At 34.8% G+C, this 19,297-nt stretch overlaps 1 protein-coding gene and 1 non-coding gene across 3 annotated transcripts in view; one reads left to right on the forward strand and one right to left on the reverse strand.

Annotated features, from left to right (window-relative positions):
* Brip1 (BRCA1 interacting helicase 1) overlaps positions 1-19,297 on the forward strand; it is a 188,184-nt gene that overhangs the window by 115,574 nt on the left and 53,313 nt on the right. For both annotated transcript variants that reach the window (XM_063250881.1, XM_063250882.1), the window contains 2 exons: positions 9,223-9,382; positions 10,318-10,439. In XM_063250881.1, the coding sequence (XP_063106951.1) occupies positions 9,223-9,382; positions 10,318-10,439 (282 nt within the window). The remainder of the gene's footprint in view (positions 1-9,222; positions 9,383-10,317; positions 10,440-19,297) is intronic.
* LOC111756834 (U6 spliceosomal RNA) lies at positions 18,326-18,434 on the reverse strand. Its single transcript, XR_002791241.2, has one exon. It is a non-coding gene; the product is annotated as a U6 spliceosomal RNA (small nuclear RNA).

Raw genomic sequence — 19,297 nt, forward strand, 5'->3', positions numbered from 1 at the left:
AGTTTGTGCTTTTTTTCCCCTTTCTGTCAAGTGTTGCATGTTTTATCTTAACTGTTTCAAAGTCAGTCACTTTTGTCACTAAATCACTTTATTAGTAGCCTAAATGTATTTACTCTTGTTGCCCCCTTATTCATATTAATACTAGAGCAATATTGTTTAATCTTTGTTTTACACTGTGAAATATGAGTTGTGTTTAAGAGTAATATGTACATTTTAAATAATAAACTGTCCTATTTAAGAGCTGGAATATTACTGCTGCATTAGAAGCCTGAATCCAGTCAGATACCCATTCCATTCTCTTTCCTAGGAAAAACTGGGCAAAAATAATTGCTGTTGTTACTTTGCATTCCTGGGAATAAAACCAGGGCCTTCACTGAGCTCTATTCCAAGGCCTTATTTTTATTTTATTTATTTTTGAGACAGGGGCTTGCTAAGTGGGTCAGGCTAGGCTCAAACTTATTCCTCCTGCCTCAGCCTCCCAAAATGGTGGGATCACAGATGAGAGCCACTATTCCTGGCTTGTTTGGTTTTTAAAAATATGTGCTTTCGGGCCAGGGATTTAGCTTATAGGTGCTCACCTGGCAAGTAGGAGGTCATGAGTTCGATCCTTGATGCCAAAAAAAAAAAAAAAAAAAAAAAAAGAAAAGTGCTTTTTTTTTCCTTAAGTAATATTTTGAACTTTATATAAATAAAATCATATATTGCCTACTCATGTTTGCTTTTTAAAACTCAACACCTATGGTTTTGTGATACATCTTTGTTGAAACATGCAAAGCTAGTTTATTCACTTGTGCTACTGTGTAATATTTATTTGTATATGTGTGTTTATGTTTTTCAGTTTTTAACATCATTGCAGAACATACATAACATAAAATTTACCCTGTAAGCATTCTTTTTTTATATTTTAAAGAGAAAAAAGAAAAAAAAAGACAAATCAAAAAGCAAGCAAACTCAAACAACCACAAAAGCAAAACAATGATAATAAAACCAACAACAGCTCTACAAGTTTTCAAAATAAGATGATAGGAATTTAACAATGGCTGTGATACTGCATATTGTTATCTTCAAAATAGTTGCTTCGGTTAACACTGGAATAAAACAAAACAGTGAATGGAACAAAACATTGGATTTCAAAAACCGTACAGAGAGCATTACGGCCATCCTCCAAACAGATGTCCAGACCACCAGCCCCAGGCTGCAAAGTCAGCCAAACAGTACAAGAGAGCATCTAGCTGTTTCTTTCACCTCAGTTGTTATCATCTTATCGTGAGCCCTCCAAATCTGCTAATTGCTTATCACTGGGGGAAGAAGGGGTGATGCTCTTCTGGTTTCCCAACCCTGTACCAGCTGACTCAAGCTGATTCTGCTTCTTGCTGTGATTCTTCCTGATTCCCATGGTGGAGCCTGGTTCATGAGAAGAAGGCCCTTTTAAGCATTTTTAAGTGTGCAGTTCCGTAGCAATTAAGCATATTCAGAATGTTGTACGACCATTACCATTTTCCTTTTTTAAAAATTTTATATATATATATATATTTTTAATTCTATTTAAGGAGAAAAAGAAAAAAAAAGAAAGGGTACAAGTTATACAGATTTACAGAAAAAAATAAACAGTAGGAAATCACTAGTTAATGAATTACATATTGTCATCTCAGAAACAAATGTTCAAGTTACAAAATTAAAGCTTATAAAGTGGACATTCCAACAGTGAGACCGCAAACAGTTCTGTTCAATGATCCAACAAAACTCAGTAATATCATTATCTATCTTATACACTTAAATATACATGCAGTTATATTGTTTAGAGCACTTTCTTTTCCTCTCTTTTGTACAATGACAATTACACATTTTGGGTTTTGTTGCTCCCACAGTTCTTATTACTTTTTTGAAAGAGAGTAGAACCAAATGTGACATAACAGAACAGTCAGTCAAATCAAAAGGGTGGATGTAATAGATAATGTAAAAGCATAATACTAGGTGATCAACAATGGTTACCATACTGACAGAAAAAGAGCTCAACAGAAATGAGGCAGAGAAGATTGGATGATAGGAACAGCTATTTTGGAGAAAATGACATCTTAATAGGTAATACTGATTTAGTATCATCTTGTTTTGAAGTCTCATCTAGCTTTTGTCCTTCTGTCTCCAATGGTCTAAATAGGTTGTATCTTACTGGATTTTATTATGTACGATAGTATAAGCAAAAACTTTGTAAAGACAAGGAGATTATACAGAAATCATTATTCATTTTCTGTTAGTCGATTCTAAATACTCTGTAATGCTGTCATTCTCTTGAATGGTTTTACATTGTTTTGATATACTTAATGCTACAGTATACGAAGTTGTACTCAAGGATTTCAAAGAAAGACAATATGGTAACTACTTTTAGGTTAGGATTATCTGGTGGTGAAACACTATTCTGCTTAAATGGTTATGTTTTGATCTGCGCTGTTTCGTTGTTATGCCCTCTTTTATCTCAATCTCCACTCCATTATTTACTTGTTTATCTTTATCCTTTTAATTAAAGGAAAAAAATAGCAGGATATATTATAGTAACCCACCTTGACTTTTCATTACCTTGATTTAAAGCCCTGTATTACTCTCACCATCTGGTTTTTAACTGATGTTCCCCTATTCTGTTTTGCTGGATAGTATCAGGTTCGAAAGTTTAGGCATCAGCTGTGAAGATAATGAGATTCATTATGATGCCCATTCTTGTTGACTTTTATCTACTTTTGAAGACCTACAATGTCTCCAATGTTTTGGTTTTGTTGGTTTTATTCTTTACTGTTTTGTTCAATTGTATTATAACTAACGATATAGGCAATTCTATTAGAGATAGCGGGAGGCATTATGGTAACCATTGTTGATCACCTTGTATTATGTTTTTACATTATCTATTATGTCCACCCTTTTGACTTGACCGATTCTGTTCTGTTATGTCACATTTGGTTTTACTCTCTTCCAAAAAAGTAATAAGAACCGTGGGAGCAATGAAACCCAAAATGTGTAATAGTCATTGTACAAAAGAGAGGAAAAGAAAGTGCTCCAAACTATATAACTGCATGTATATTTAAGTGTATAAGATAGAAAATGATATCACAGAGTTTTATTGGATCAATGAACAGAACTGTTTGCAGTATCATTGATGGAATGTCCACTTTACAAGCTTTAATTTTGTGACTTGAACAATTATTTCTAAGATGACAATATGTAATCCATTAACTAGTGATTTCCTACTGTTCATTTTTTTTCTGTAAATCTGTATAACTTGTACCCTTTCCCTGCTTTTTTTTCTTTTCTCCTTAAATAAAATTAAAAAAAAAAATAAATTAAAAAAAAAAAACAATGGTTACCATAGTGCCTCTCGCTATCTCTAATAGAATTGCCTATATCACTAGTTATAATAAAATTGAACAAAACAGTAAAGAACAAAACCAACAAAACCAAAACATATTATAGGTCTTCAAAAGTAGATAATAGTCTTCTTATAGATATTATAGGTCTTCAAAAGTAGATAATAGTCAACCAGAATGGGCGTCATAATGAATCCCACTATCTTCACAGCTGTTGCCTAAACTTTCGAACCTGGTACTATCAAGCAAAACAGAATAGAGAAACATCAGTCAAAACAAGATGGTGAGAGCAATACAGGGCTTTAAATCAAGATAATGGAAAGTCAAAGTGGGTTACTATAATATATCCTGCTATTTTTAATTTATTTTTCCCTTAATTAAAAGGATAAAAAACATAAATAATAAAGTGGAGATTGAGATAAAAGAGGGCATAACAGCAAATCAGTGCAGATCAAAACATAACCATTTAAACAAAATAGTGTTTCACCACAAGATTATCCCGACATAAAAGTAATTACCATATTGTCTCTTTCCTTGAAATCTTTGAGGATAACTTCGTATACTGTAGCATCAAATATATCAAAACAATGTAAAACCATTCAAGAGAATGACAGTATTACAGGGTATTTAGAATCAACTAACAGAAAATAAACAATGGTTTCTGTATAATCTCCTTGTCTATAAAAGGTTTTGCTTATACTATCATATATAATAAAATCCAAAAAGATACCACCTGTTTAGACCAATGGAGACAGAAGAACAAAAGCTTGATGAGACTTCAAAACAAGATGATACTAAATCAGTATTACCTCTTAAGATGTCATTTTCTCCAAAATAGCTGTTCCTATCATCCAATCTTCTCTGCCTCATTTCTGTTGAGCTCTTTTTCTGTCATTAGTTGTCAGTTTGTCTTCTTCATTTTGTTTTCTGCTCCATTCATTGTGGCCTCTCTGCCGCTACTTCTGGATTCTTCGTATTTTTCTTTTTTAGAATATCTTGCAGTATTCTCTGTAGAGTTGAATTGGTGGTTGCAAATTCCCCTAGTTCCTCTTTATCCTGGAAGCACCTTGTTTTTCCATCAATTTCCAGGGATAGTTGTGCAGGATATATCAACCTTGGCTGGAGATTATTATCTTTCAAAGCTTGAATTATTTCCCCCCACGCTGTTCGTGATTTGATGGTTTGTGCCGAGAAGTCTGCTGTAATTCTGATGGGTGTTCCCTTGTAAGTGATCTGTTTCTTGTCTCTGACGGCTTTTAGTATTCTGTTCTTGTATTGGATTTCTGGAATTTTTATTATTATATGCCTGGGTGTAGCTCTGTTTGGGTTGTAGATGGCTGGGGTCCTGTATGCTTCATACAACTGAGTATCTTTACCTTTTGCTAAATTAGGAAAATTCTCCTGGATTATTTCTGTGAGTAGCTTTTGTAGTTCATTTGTTTGTGTCCCTACTTCTTTTATGTTCTTAATTTTTAAGTTATAGGCCCTCTTATCATCTTCTAGTCTTTGTATTATTGCTGTTTGTTTCTTTGTTATTTTTAAGAAGTTTTTCATTTCATGCTCCCATATTACAAATCTGCGCTCCAGTTCAGATAATTTGTCCTTAGTTTCTTTCAAGCTGTTATGCCAGTTTTCGATAGACTTTTTAGTTTCCTGGTATTCTCTTTGAACCTGCTTCACATATTTTATGCTTTCTGTATTTTCTCCATTAAACAATTCTCCCCTCTTTTTCTGTTCTTCCATTCCACCATCTGTTTTTTCTTGGGTGGTGCTTAGCATTTCTCTAACTATTCTGCTTATGTCTAGCTTCAGGTCATCAATAACTTCATTCCTGAACTTGTCTATGAAGCTCTCGAGATAGCACTTTATGTCTATTGGTGCTGTGTCTGCTGTTGCCTGTTTCTCAGGATTGGGGGCCGAGGACCCTTTTTTGTTGCTGCCTCTTCCCATATTCTTTGTTCCTTATATATGCAAGCGTATATAGGAGGCCCAGCTTCCTTCCCTGTCAGTCACAGTCTGATGGAATTTCCCCGGCTAGGTGTTCCCGCCCACCTCAGCACACCAGGAAGTTGCAGATCAGGCAGCCTACGCGGGGCCCGCCCCCTCCAGGCCACCCTCAGGCTCTGGGATCTGGGTTGGGCTAGCTTACTGGGTCCGCCAGCAGTGTCATGTAGGCTAGGCACTTCTCACCAATCCCGCTTGAGAGTCTGCGGAGTCCCAGAATGTCCTCCGCTGGAGTCAAACTGTGGTAGAGTGTCAGTTTCTCTCACTCACCTCACCACAAGTCAGTGCACGGCTCCACGCCCGTCCCGCTCTCAACTCCGTTCACCGATTCCCGTTCTCAGAGCTTCCACGCGTCTCTCTCCCTGCTGAGCCGATGTAGACACAGCCACCGTGCGGCGGGAAACCGAAATCCAGGCTTCCAATGGCGCGGGCTCCAGCCTCCACACTGAGGCTTTTCTGTTCCTGTTCTAGCACCTGGACTGCATTCCAAGTTGGTTTCTTTCATCCCCGTTCGTTCCTGGGTCAGCAGAGCATATCTCCACCTGCTTATGAGTCCTTACTCCACACCATTCCTGAATTATGAGCCAAGTCTTTCAGAGAGCCTCCGTAGCTGCTGTTATCTGTCCGCCATGTTCTCCCGGAACTAAAATTTTATTTTAAAGAAAATAAAACAAACAAAATAAAACAATAAACCAAATCAAAACAATATAGTGAAAGTGATAAAAAAGAAAAAAAAAGTGATGCAGAACTTCAAAATAGGATTAATAGGAAATCAACAGTGGCTACCATAATGTATCTTATTATCTTCAAAATAGTCATCCATACCATCATATATAATAAGATCAGATAAAACAAAGCAGAATAAAACCATTCAAAACAGAACACTGAATAAAACAAGACAAATCAGAACAAACAAAATGAATGATATTGGATTTTAAAAATAAAAGAGAAGGAAATCCCCCATTTGCTATATGGCTTATTGTTATCCTCTGAATAGATGCTCAGCCTGCAAAGGCAATCAAGCAATGCAAATGTTTAGTTGTTTTTGTACCTCAGCCCATCCTCCAAATCAGCTAGTTGCTTATGGGGAGGGTAGGAGGATGCAAGGTGTTCTTGATTCTCAGCCCATGCACTGGTCAGCTCATGGGAAGGGCAAACTGGCTTCTTTTTGTGACCTCCCAGACCCAGCATGGCTTCTGCTGACTCATGGGAAGGGCAAACTGACTTGTCTCTCTTCCTGGAAACCTTTTCTTTTTTGAGTTGTGTATGTCAAGTATTTAATCCCAGCATATTCATCACTTTCCTATTGTGAGGAGAAAAATACCTGATATCCACAGTTTAGAGGAGGAGAGGGTTATTTTGGCCTTGATTTCAGTCCATGATTATCTGGCTCCATGCCAGAAATGGCATGGTTGGAAAGGCTTGGCAGAGGGTAGCTGCTCATCCATGGTAGCCAGGAAGCAAAGAGCTCAATGAATTATTTTATTAATTAGCTATGTAAAACTTTTGTTCTTGTAGACAAAGATAACACTGAGTAAATCTTTTGTTTAACTTTATTTTTATTTGTCACACATATTGATCACATCATAGGAAGTTTGTTCCTGTATGTAATATGTCTTAATTCTTTTTTTACCCATTCCCCCTCCGTTCCTTCAACTCTTTGCCTTCCCATTTACACAAGCTTTGTTTCCATTTTTTCCTTCAATTCTTGTTTTTTCCTTTCCCTTCCTTCCGTTCCCATTTGAGCACTTTCTTCCTGCCTCCCAAGTTACTCTTGGGGTTTCTCATATAAGAGAAACAATGCAATATTTAACTTGTACATCCAATTTATTTCACTTCAGATTATGATCTTTTCCTATAAATGAGTCAAGTTTATCTTTCTTTTTTTTTTTTAAATTGGTACCAGGAATCAAACTCACGACCTTGCACTTGTCAGACAGGTGCTGTGTGGCCAAGCTTTTGAATAAATAAATTGTGTAAAAATTTGTTAGTTTTTGTTCTTTAGAGAATTTTGGGGAGCCTCTTGGTACTTAGAGCAATCAATAGCTGGTCAACACTCCAGAAAACTCATGTAATAGAACAAGTGGTTAGGGCGGGGATTTAGCTCAGTGGCATAAGTGCCTGCCTTGCAAGCACGCAGTTGTGAGTTTGATCCCCAGTACCAAAAATAAAACAGGTGATTGAAACAATTTGACTTCAGCTGTTATAATCTCTACTGCTGGCTTTTGTCTTTTTCATTTATTCATCTTTTTGATACTAATATCTACTTTGTATATGTGGTAATTGTCTAACTTGAAAATATTTTTTATTTTCAAATTTAAAAAATAATAAATTAAAGCTGTGTGTATTTCTAAGCATCTTCGTTGCATCCACACATTTTGAACTGTGAATGCTTTTCTTATCATTTGTTGCTAAAGATTATATTCATTATATTTTCTGGTCAAATCCATATTATTTAAGAATATGCATTTTAACATTGAACTTTTTTTCCATTGATTGCATTATTTTAGATCTACCATTCCATTATTAGAATGTGTTCAATATGATAAAAATTATTGAAATTTCTTCAATAATCTGGTCCATAGTTATTTCTATAAACACTCTATTTGTACTTCTGTGTGTTCTACTTGTTAGCTAAGTCTCTGATTCCATATTTAGTCTGAATTACTAGTGCAGATAAAAGTTTCAAACATTGAACTTATCTGTTTGTGATGGATTCACAATCAGTGGTCAATTTGTAAGATCCAGCTGAACTGAATCAGCGTGGCACTGGGTGTGGAAGGCCCACCTGAGAATTTTTGCCAACAGCATAAAAGCAGAACTGGAGGGGAAGATGGTGCTGTAGATTCTCCTGGAGAAGCTTGTCATACTGGCTTTCCTGATACCAACTTGGTTGTTATCAGAGGAGCTCAGGTCCTCGCTGTTACTGAAGATGGTTGTGGTTCTTTTTGGGAAAACTCTGGCCCTTACTTTGACAGTCACTTCTTGGCTCCAGTGAAAAATCCTTCGGCCTGCTGGCACAGATTCTTCACCCCACTGGCACAGACTTTCTGGTTTCTGCCATTGATCTTTGGGCCTTCCCAGTTCAGATCCTTGATATGTACTTGCATGAGACATTGTTGTGGGCTCTAGGCCTCCAGCTGGACTTGTGGAGAACATTGTGATCAGATCCATAACTTCAGCTGAGTTCTTTGGGTCTCTAAGTGTGTGGACAGATCTACACTCTTGCATTTGACTCTTGGGTGAATATTATGAAATAATCCTATAAATTTTGTGACCTGTGTTAATTCTTTTTTCCTTGTAAACCCTGACTACAACACTGTCTATGCCCTTAGTAAAATCATCTTAAAGAATCAAGTAAGGACTGATTAAGGATATGAAGGAACTTTACCTTAGGCTTAAAAACAGAATTTAAAATTTATCAGTTTTAAGGGCCAAAGATACAAATTGGTAATAGAACACATGCTTAGTATGAGCAAAGCTCTAGGTTTGATCCCTTACACCACAAAACAAACAAATACATATGCAAATTTTAAAATAAAACTTTTTCTGCTTTTGAAATTACCAAGATAGCAATAAGTAGCAACAGAAGCTGTAGTAGTGTTGATGCTAATAGCAATGGTAACAGAAGCAGCTAACATTTTTTTTGACTTAACTCTGTGCCAGGCATCAGTCAAACCTCTTTAAATCTGTTAATGAATTTAACCTAATAACAGCTCTTGAGATATTGCTCACCTCATTTAATAGGTGAGAAGAGACACCAAAAGTTTAATATGTTTGCCATAGTTACATTGTAGTAAAACTGGCTTTAAAAAGGTGAGCTTGTTCAGCTGAACATGCACAAATTAAGTTTTTTCCTTTTTAGTTACTAGAAAAATTGAAAGAACGCTGGATCTCCACTGGTTTATGGCATAATCTGGAATTGGTGAAGACAGTCATTGTAGAACCACAAAGAGGAGAAAAAACTGATTTTGATGAATTACTGCAGGTGTACTATGATGCAATCAAATACAGGGGAGAGAAAGGTAATTGGAAATTACTTCATAGTCAGTGAGGAAATGTTTTATCAAGAAGTAAAAAGGTTGTTAGAATTTCATTTATATTCATTTGTAAATAAGTTGCACTTAAGCGAAAAATATTTTATAATCTTAGATGAAAGTTAGGATTCTTTTTGTTTGGCACTGACTTCCTATTATTCATCTTTACGAAGCAGCATGCATTCATGTATTGTCCTGTAGTTTTCCTTACATCACCTCAGCTATTTTGTGTAAGAAGACAATTGGGATATATACAGATATCTTCCTTCTAGATAAAAAGGACATATGTTTTGATGTAAATAATATATTTTATTTGAAATGATAAGCTTGAGTTTCCAAAACATATTGAGGACCTGACTTCCAGATTACAGATTGTCTATATAGAGATTGATGTGAAGAGCTAATAGCAATAGCTTAGGAACAGTGCAACAAAGAAGATACTGTAACATAATTATCAGTATCTTTTTTTAATGAGTTTAATGATAAGAATATAAATAATGTTTTGTCTGTTTTAACTGCTTTTCAATATAATATTGATTTAATCTGATAGTATTAAATCAGAGTTATTTAAATTTTCTGAGAATTATTTTCTGATGATAAAGGTAATGATGGAAACTTCTATTTTTGAGTTCATACTTGATCACTTCATGTGCAGATTGCTACTCTGGTGTGGTTTTAGTGTGTAAGTTACCTGGAAGATTCACAGTTTAAAAATTGGTTTGCTCTATATTGCTTACAATTTTGTTTTCTTTACTTAAAGACAAAGAACTTTTAAACTGTATCTTACAATCATGTTTAGTTTGATTATTTTAAATGTTTGTTAATAAGGACACTTACAGTTAGTCTTTTATAAATAACCAGAATAAGCAGCTTTTGAGAATTTTGAGTGTGCTTTTTAAAATGTTTATTTTCTGTTGTTTAAGATGGAGCCCTTCTTGTAGCAGTTTGTCGTGGTAAAGTGAGTGAAGGTCTGGATTTTTCAGATGACAATGCCCGTGCTGTCATAACAATAGGAATTCCTTTTCCAAATGTGAAAGATCTACAGGTAGGCCACCCAAACATCAAGAAATTGTGTTATAGAAGTCATTGGTTTAGTGTCAAATTAATTATACTTTTTTTCTTGAATCCTTAGACATTTTATATCTATGGGTAATCTAAATGAATGAAGAGATTAATTTTCAAAGTGTGGTCCCAGATCAGGAGCATCAGTGTACTCTGGGAACTTGATAGAAATTCAGATTTTCAGGCTCAATTCAACCTGTTTAATCAGAAATGCTTGCTGTGGAGCCCTATAATTTGTGTATTGTCAAGTTCTTCCTGCACAACCTCAGAGCTTCTCCACAGAATTGTATGGTCCATTCTCCTGCTAACTCCCTTCCTTATAATGCAGTAACTTGCAGATTTCATAATTTTAGCTGCTCCAATTTCCAATCTCTTTCATTTCAGCTAAATAGCACCTGACATTCTATTTGTACTTTAGTATTACATACTGTGGTTGTGAAATTATACCTAAAAAGAGATTTGGGAATGATGGAGTTTTCCTGATGAATTCCCCAAATCTCCAGGATTATAGTCTTGTGCTGTCTGGTGTCTATTTCCTGAAAGCAGTTGTTCTACTTTGTTTTCCTATTACTTAAAATAAGAGTTATTTCCAAACCAGTCACTTAATCTTCGCCAAAAAGAGTTTTGTTTCATTATCACTGCTTATTTCTGAAACACTATGTTTACAAAGATGATTTATAATAGTAATTTAACACATAAGTAAGGCTGGGAATGGTGGCACATTCCTGTAATCCTAACACTCTGGAGGCTGAGGCAGGAGGATCACTTGGGTGCAAGGCCAGTCTGGGCTGTATACTGAGTTCAAGATCAGTCTGAACAATATTGCAAGACCCTGTCTCAAAACAACCAGAAAAAAAAAAAAGTTTAAATTTACATAATAGAGTTTTCTGGAGAAACAGAACCAGGAGAGAGACAGAGACAAAGAAAGATTGGGATTTCAAGATTGGCTCACATGATCACAGAGACTGAAAAGTTCCACAGTGACCATTCACAAGTGGATTTCATAACTTGTTCCGAAGAAACTAGAAATGTGAGTGCCAGAGTCCAAAGGCCAAAGAATGTGCAGTCTCATATCAAGAGTAGCAGGAACAGAAAAAAAATACCAGTTCTAGGAAGAGAACAAGAAACAGGGAGGGACAGAGGGAGGGAAAGAGAAAGAAAAAATAGAGAAAAGAAAGAGAGTATAAATTCTTCTTTCTGCTTTTCTTTTTTTTCTTAGTCCTTAGCAAATTGAATGGTGCTGTCCACATTTAGGTTCAGTTTTCTCCACTTGTTTGTGGACTCAAAATCTAATAATCTCTAGAAATACCTTCACAGACACACCCAGAAGTAATAATTTATAAATTCTCTAGGCATTCCTCAAGTCTCTAGGCATTCCTCTTAAGTCAACACCTAAAACTGGCTACCACTGTCAATGTTATCTTTCATCAGAAAGGATTTTATTTCATTTTTTACAGGCATTTGAAGGAGCTAACAATCTGAAACTTGAATATTTTTGACTGTTAAGCTGACTCATTGATTATAACCTTTGTCATTCCTCCCAGGGTACAGCCAGGTTACATACCAACGTGAGAGTTTTCTTTCAGTGGGATTGAATCAGTATTAGGAATTATTATTATTATTTTATTTATTTAATGAGAAAAAGGAAAAAAAACAGAAAAAGGGTACAAGTAATATAAAATTTAAAAAATAAAAAGTAAGAAATCACTAGTTAATAGTTTACATATTCTCATCTTAGAAATAGTTGTTCAAGTTACAAAATTGAAGCACATAAAGTGGACTTTCAAACATTGAGAGTGCAAACAGTTTTGTTCAATGATCCAAAAAACACTCAGTAATAAGGTTATCTATCTTATACACTTAAACATATATGCAGTTATAACCTTTAGAACACTTTCTTTTTTTTTTTTGTAGAATGTCAATTACACATTTTGGGTTTTATTACTCCCACAGTTCTTATTACTTTTTTTGAAGAGAGTAAAACCAAATGCGACATATCAGAACAGAGTCAGTCAAATCAAAAGGATGATAATGTAAAAACAAAATATAAGGTGATCAACAATGGTTACCATACTGACTCTTGCTATTTTAAGAAGAATTGGCAGTTATAATAAAATTGAACTAAACAGGAAAGAATAAAACCAAAGCATTGGAGACATTACAGGACTTTAAAAGAAGAAAATAGTCAATGGGAATGGGCGTCATAATGATTCTTATTGTCTTCACAGTTATGCCTATACTTTCGATCTTGGTATTATCAAGCAAAGCAGAATAGAGGAAAATCAGTCAAAACAAGATAGTGAGGGCAATACAGGATTTCAAATCAAGTTAATAGGAAATCAAAGTAGGTTACTATAATGTATCCTGCTATTTTTTATTTATTTTTCCCTTAATTAAAAAGATAAAAAGAAAAAAGTAAATAATTTTTTAAAAAGGGGGAATTGAGATAAAAGAGGGCATAACAACAGAACAGCGCAGGTCAAATCATAACCATTTAAGCAAAACAGTGTTTCACCACAAGATATCCTGACATAAAAATAGTTACCATAGTGTCTCTTTCCTTGAAATCTTTGAGTATAAATTCTTATACTGTAGCACCAAATATATCAAGACACTATAAAACCATTCAAGAGAATGACATTATTACAGGGTATGTAGAACCAATTGACAGAAAATGAACAATGATTTCTATATAAACTCCTTGTCTATAAAAGTTTTTGCTTATAAGTATTAGGAATTATTGTAATTTTTCTTGTTCAGATCCTGCAGTCTTTGAGAAGCATTAACAGTAATAATCAGTATTTCTTCATTAGCACCTGCTCTCTTCTCTTTCAAAATTTCTGAAAGTCCTCTGGAGATGTGTCCCCCAATGATTCCCAACCTCATCCTGTCTACCCTTCCTGAGTTTGGTGTCTTCTACTAACTTTCTTCAGGTATCAGTGCTACCATGGGGGGGCGGTCATGTGCTGCGCTCTGTCTCCTGTGTAAACATGGTTAATGCTGCTTTGACTGCTGCTATTGATGAGACAGTTGACATCTACTCTAGGAAACTGTTGTGTTCTTACCAACAGTATTAGTGAGACGTTCAGCAGAAGCTGAGCTTGCTGCTGTCATGCCCTTGGCACTGGTAGTATCACCTTTTGATATTTTATCACTACCCTGCCCTTACCTTGTTATACTGTTGGTACTTTGTTAAAGTGGGCAGAATCCCTTTCCCCTCTTTACACTGCATGTTCCTGCAAGGTAGTAAATATAAATCTTTTTTCCCAAAAAGATCGTTCTTTGACTTTTGTTCATATTCCTTATAGTTCTTAGATCTACACATGAGTTTTGAAAGATGGAAAAAAAAGATAAACTTTATGGCTAATATTAAGCTGTACTAGATATTGTACTTACAAAATAGCAAGGCCTAAAAGAGTTCATATCAAACTTACGTTACTGATTACATTAGAGAAGAGAAGGGGATGATGTTAGATGTAATTATCAAGAGGTACTTTTTAACTTTTCTATAATTCTTTTCTAGGTGTTTTTTGTTATTTGTTATTTTTTCAAAAATTCTTAAAATTCAGCACCCGCCTGGCAAGTGTGAGGCTGTGAATTCAATTCCTGATATAAAAAATAAAATAAAATAAATCAACCAAACTTTATGAAATGTAATTTTATAGAAAAAAACTACATTTGTCTTCCATTTTCTTTGTCTTTATCCTAACAACTGTTGATTGTTATTTATACTAGACTTTAGTTCTTGATGCTTTCTTTTAGTCAACTTCCCCATCACTTAGACAAAATATCTGAGATAAGCAGCTTAGAAGGAGGAAGTTTATTTTGGCTCGTAGTTTCAAAGGCTTTAGTCAGTGGTTGGCTTTGTCGACCTCAGGCTTACGAGACAGCATGGCTAGGAGTATGCGGCTGAGGAAACTACTCACCAGAGAGCAACAGGAGGGAAGAGCAAGCGTCCAATATCCCTTTCAAAAATTTGCCCCGAGTAATCTAACTCCTTCCTCTAGGTCCTGTCCTAAATGTTCTCCCACTCCCAGTAGCCCTGCAGACTGGTGACCAAGCCTTTAACAGATATGCCTTTATTCAAACCCTAATACTTTCTTGACAGTAAATCCCTTCCAGAGAACATCTCAGTATGTCATCAAAAGAGATACCTGATACCCTGCTCTGACATTCCTCAGTCATGACCCTACTTGTCATAGTTCTGCTTATCCAAATTTCAGTGGCTCAAGTACGTAAAATAGCAAAATAAGTATCGGTGAATTCTGAATGAGGGAGGAGGAAGAAAAGGAGGAGGATACTTCTAGAAGAATTTCTTAAGTGGTTCTCAAAAGAGACAAGTAGGATAGACCAAAGAGTGGCCTATGTACATAGATAGGAGAGAAAGAGAGAGAGAGAAGGAGAGAGAGGGGAGAGGAGAGAGGAGAAAGGGTAGAGAAGAGAGGAACTCTGTATTAGCAATACCAGATGTAAGGGAAGTAAATTTCTTATAACCATGTATCTGGATCAATTCTTGCTGTGTAGCAATTCTAAAACTTAGTGATGTAAAATATTAGCCATTGTTATAGATCGTATATCTATGGAGTGGCTGAACCACACAAGTTATTGAAAATACTTGTATGCCTCTATGAATATATAAAATTTCGGTTTTAATGATGTCTAATTTAGCTGTTTGTTGTTGCTGTGACCTTTGCTTTTGGTGTCATACATAGAAAACCCATAGGCAAACCCAAGATTGTGAAAATTGCCCCTAATGTTTTTTTTTGAAGAGTTTTTATAGTTTAATTTTGGTATTTGGATCATTTGAATAGATTTTCCATGTGATGTAATGTGAGGCTCTGACTTCCTTATATTGAAAGTGAACTCAGGCAGCATTTGTAGGATTATGTGTTTTCAATCCATTCTGCCAATCTTTGCCTTTGCATTACAGAGTTTAATTCATATATACATAAAGTAAATACTGAGAGGGAAGGACTTTTAATTCTACTATTTAAGTATTTGTTTTCTGTGTGTTCCACCATTATCTTTTTTTCCTTAGTTGATTTGTAGTACACTACAGGTTGAATATCTCATCCAAAAATGCATGGAATCAGAAATGTTTGATACCTGGAAGTTTTTCAAATTTTAGGATATTTCCATAGACTTTACTGATTGAGTATCACTAATCTGAAAATCTCAAATCTGAAATTATCCAGACTTTTTGAGGTTCATGTCAATGGACAGTTTCAGATTTCAGATCCTATGTTTTGATTCCTTTCTTCTTTCCTTTATATGTTTTGTAGGTTTTATTTTTAGTGGTTGTGTTGGGAGTTACAACTATCACCTTACTCCATTCTTCTTTTTATATTTGTAGTCACACATTATATCTTTATACGTTGTGTGCCCATTAATATAATTATAATTATTGTGTTATGCAGTTGTCTTTTGAATGACACAGCATTAAAAAGAGGAGTTGCAAACCAAAAGTATAATAATACTGACTGTTGTATTTCTCTAGTTACATTTGCCGGTGTTCTTTATTACTTTCTAAACCATGTGTTACATAACCTTTATTACATTATATTATACTGTTTATAAATATGTTTTATAACTGTTAGATGGTGTTCCTTAAAGATAGAAACAGTTTCTTAAGAATCTTTGTGTATCTGCAATTAAATACTGCCTTGGAACATAGTGTTCAATAAATGTTGTTTTAATTAATATTTGAATGTGGAGTTAATATAAGCTTATTCCATTAAGATTGCATTTGGTTTTGTTTTAAAGTCTCCGTTCCTAAGACTTTAATAAAGGCATTGTAGTAGTTATAATAATCATTAAATGATAATGAACAAATGGTAGTAAACATTAATATAGCTCATAAGGAAGCAATACAATGTGTTATTGTAGTCATAAGTTATTAAAGGGGTTTTAGAAGAGAACACTCCATCCCTAATAGCCTCTTATGCTTTATATAATATGTAGTAGAACATAATAGATTGAGGACTAGCTTATATTGAATGTGTTGGCTGTTACTCTTTGTATTCATTTTCTTTTGCTGTGTAGTACATTACAACACAGTAACTTAGAACAACACCCATTTATTATCTCCATGGTCATGAGTCTTGACTTGGCTCAGCTGAGTCCTGTATTCAGGTTTTTATGACTGCATTCTCATTTGGAGCTTGGGATCCTCTTTCCTGTGCCTTCAAGTTACTGGCAGAATTCAGTTCCTAGTAGTTGTAGAATTAAAGTTTGCTGTAATGCATCCAGAAACTGCACTTGCTTCGTAGAGGCTGCTTAAAGTCCCTTGAGTGTAGCCAATTCATAGGCCCTCTCCCCGTGGCAGTTTACTTCTTCAGGGGCACCATGGTGCTTTGTAGCACCATGAGCCAAAACAGGCTTTTTGAGAACTTGTATTCATAAGAGTAACTTCATGTCCTTTTGCCATGTCACATGACTTAATCAAGTAAGTGGCTATTTGGTAACCTTTCCTATATTCTGTTGGCTAGCAGCAAATCACAGGTCCTGCCCTTACTCAAGGAAGAGAATGGGAAAAAGGTGTGAGTCCCTGGGTATAATGTTAGGCTGCATCTGCCATCTTCATCTCTGTAAAAAAATGGTGATGCGTTAAATGATTTTTGAAAATAGTGTCTACAAAACTATGCTTCAGATTATTGGACTTTAAACTAGGCTTTATAGTTTAAAATGGAAGTTATTTTAAGTGAAAATTTAAAATATTCTATCCCATAGAAATGAAACAACTTATTTGTGCAGTATTTTCCCTATTTCATTTGACTTTACATTTAAAAAGGTTCAGATTGTGTTAGAGTTAGAAAAGTGATTTGAATGGGGAAGTTATGATATTAATTTTTTCTTAAATTTAGGAATGATTATTGAAGTAAAAATTAAATACAGTTTAAAATACTAACTTAAGACTTTTGAGTCTCAATAGCAGAGTCTGGCTTTTAGAGACGCAGAAAAATGAATGTTAGAGCCAAAAATATGACTTCTTTGGCTGTGACCAGGATTTCCTCTTCCCACCTTGGGGACTAGAAAGTAAAGGTAGGAAAATTTCATTTTGGAGCCAAGTGTGACTTGTTTAGTTCAAGTCATAATTTATTGCACATACCTCAGGGGCCTAAAAATAAAGAAACCCACTATGAAATGTTGATAATGGACTACTCTGAAGGGCAGGCATTAAGCTAACTTTCCCAGTGAGGATTTTTTTCACTTCCTCCTTTCCCAGATGCTTCTGATCATTCTATAAGAACATACTACTTAGTCACATGATAGTTTAAAAGATAACTTTCTATGTACCAAACCAAAGGATTTGAGGGGCATGAGAGTGAACCAAGACTTTTATACAACTAGAAAAGTATAACTAAAAGGAAAGTTATTTTCTTTTAATGCAATTAAGTTACAGTATATAACAAAACAGCCTTTCTAGTGGGCTTCTAAAGCAAATCTTTTGTCCAATTACAGCTACAAAAGCCTGCAACATTATAATTCAGTTATCCACATCTCAACATGGAAGTAGTTTGTGAGACACAATAAAACATAATGTTTAGATTTTAAAATTATGGGTTTTTTCTTGTATTCTTTAGGATGATTTGCTAATAAAGAGAAATATTCTCCCATTGTGATGATTGTGCTTTTACTTGTCTGAGGAGAAAATCGTAAACAATGACGTGTTTAAAATTTTGTTTTTTATTTTCTGAATAAAATTTTTTAAATGAAAGGACAAGTAACCCGTCTCAGAATTTTTAAGGTGAGGTAACAAGACTAGGTTTGCAGTATTATAAACAGAGAGTACAAAATGGATCAACAGAGTATCTCACATAAACTGTACATAGAAGATTTAAGGATAGAAGGTTCTCCTATAAATTCCATAAAAACACGGAGCACTTCACAAATTTATATTTCATCCTTGCTTAGGAGCCATGCTATTGTTGTCTATGTTGTTCCAGCTTTAGTATATCTGTTGCTGAAGAGAGAACAATAATTTTTATACTTTAAAAATATTTAAATGATATGTTAACTCTTTTTGTTTTGGCTTCATAAAAATTGATGATAGTCTCCATTATCAGAAGTGTTCTTACAATAAGTAAAATAATTTGGGAAAATAAACTGTATTTGTGTGTGTGCTTATATGTGTGTCTTGCAGGGTCTTGCAGTATAGTACAGACTGGCCTTGAGATCACTGTGTAGCTCAGGTTGGACTTGAACTCATGGCAGTCCCTTGTTTCAGTCCCTAGGATGCTTGGATTACAGGTGAATGCTACCATCTGTGACTTAAGGTCCTAAACTTTACTTGTATAATTTTTTTTTTATAAAGTGTTTGTGTTACTGGAGATTGAACCTAGAAACTCCTACATACTCAGCAAACACTCTACTCGTAGCACCCAAAATAGTTCATTTGGAAATTGTTAATAATTCATTTAGCAATCTGAATATGTTAGCATTGGTGTGTAATAACTATTGTAAATTTCTTTTTGAATTGATTCATCTACTTGGGAATTATGTTTTTATCAAATTATGGTAATAAGCTTGAGTGTTTCACCATTTATTTTTGCATTTTTATTGGTACATTTTATATATGCATAATGAAAACATTAATCATAAGGGATCTGTATCAGTATATATCTTGCTTTTTTCCCATTCCTCCCCTGTCTCCAACCTCTTTTCCCCTCCTTATTTACAAAAGCTTTGTTTCCATTTTTTCCTGCTATTCCCTTTTTTCTCTTATCTCTTTCTTTCCTTCTCCCCCTCTTTGTTCCCCTTCTCATTCTCATTTTCTTCCCATTTCCCAACACCTATTATGCATTTTAATCCTTATTTACACTATTGGTTGCTCACACCAGA

The sequence above is a fragment of the Cavia porcellus genome, unplaced genomic scaffold (genome assembly GCF_034190915.1).
Source record: "Cavia porcellus strain 051 isolate PalLab524CR breed Dunkin Hartley unplaced genomic scaffold, mCavPor4.1 scaffold_6, whole genome shotgun sequence".
Taxonomy (NCBI): Eukaryota; Metazoa; Chordata; class Mammalia; order Rodentia; family Caviidae; genus Cavia; species Cavia porcellus.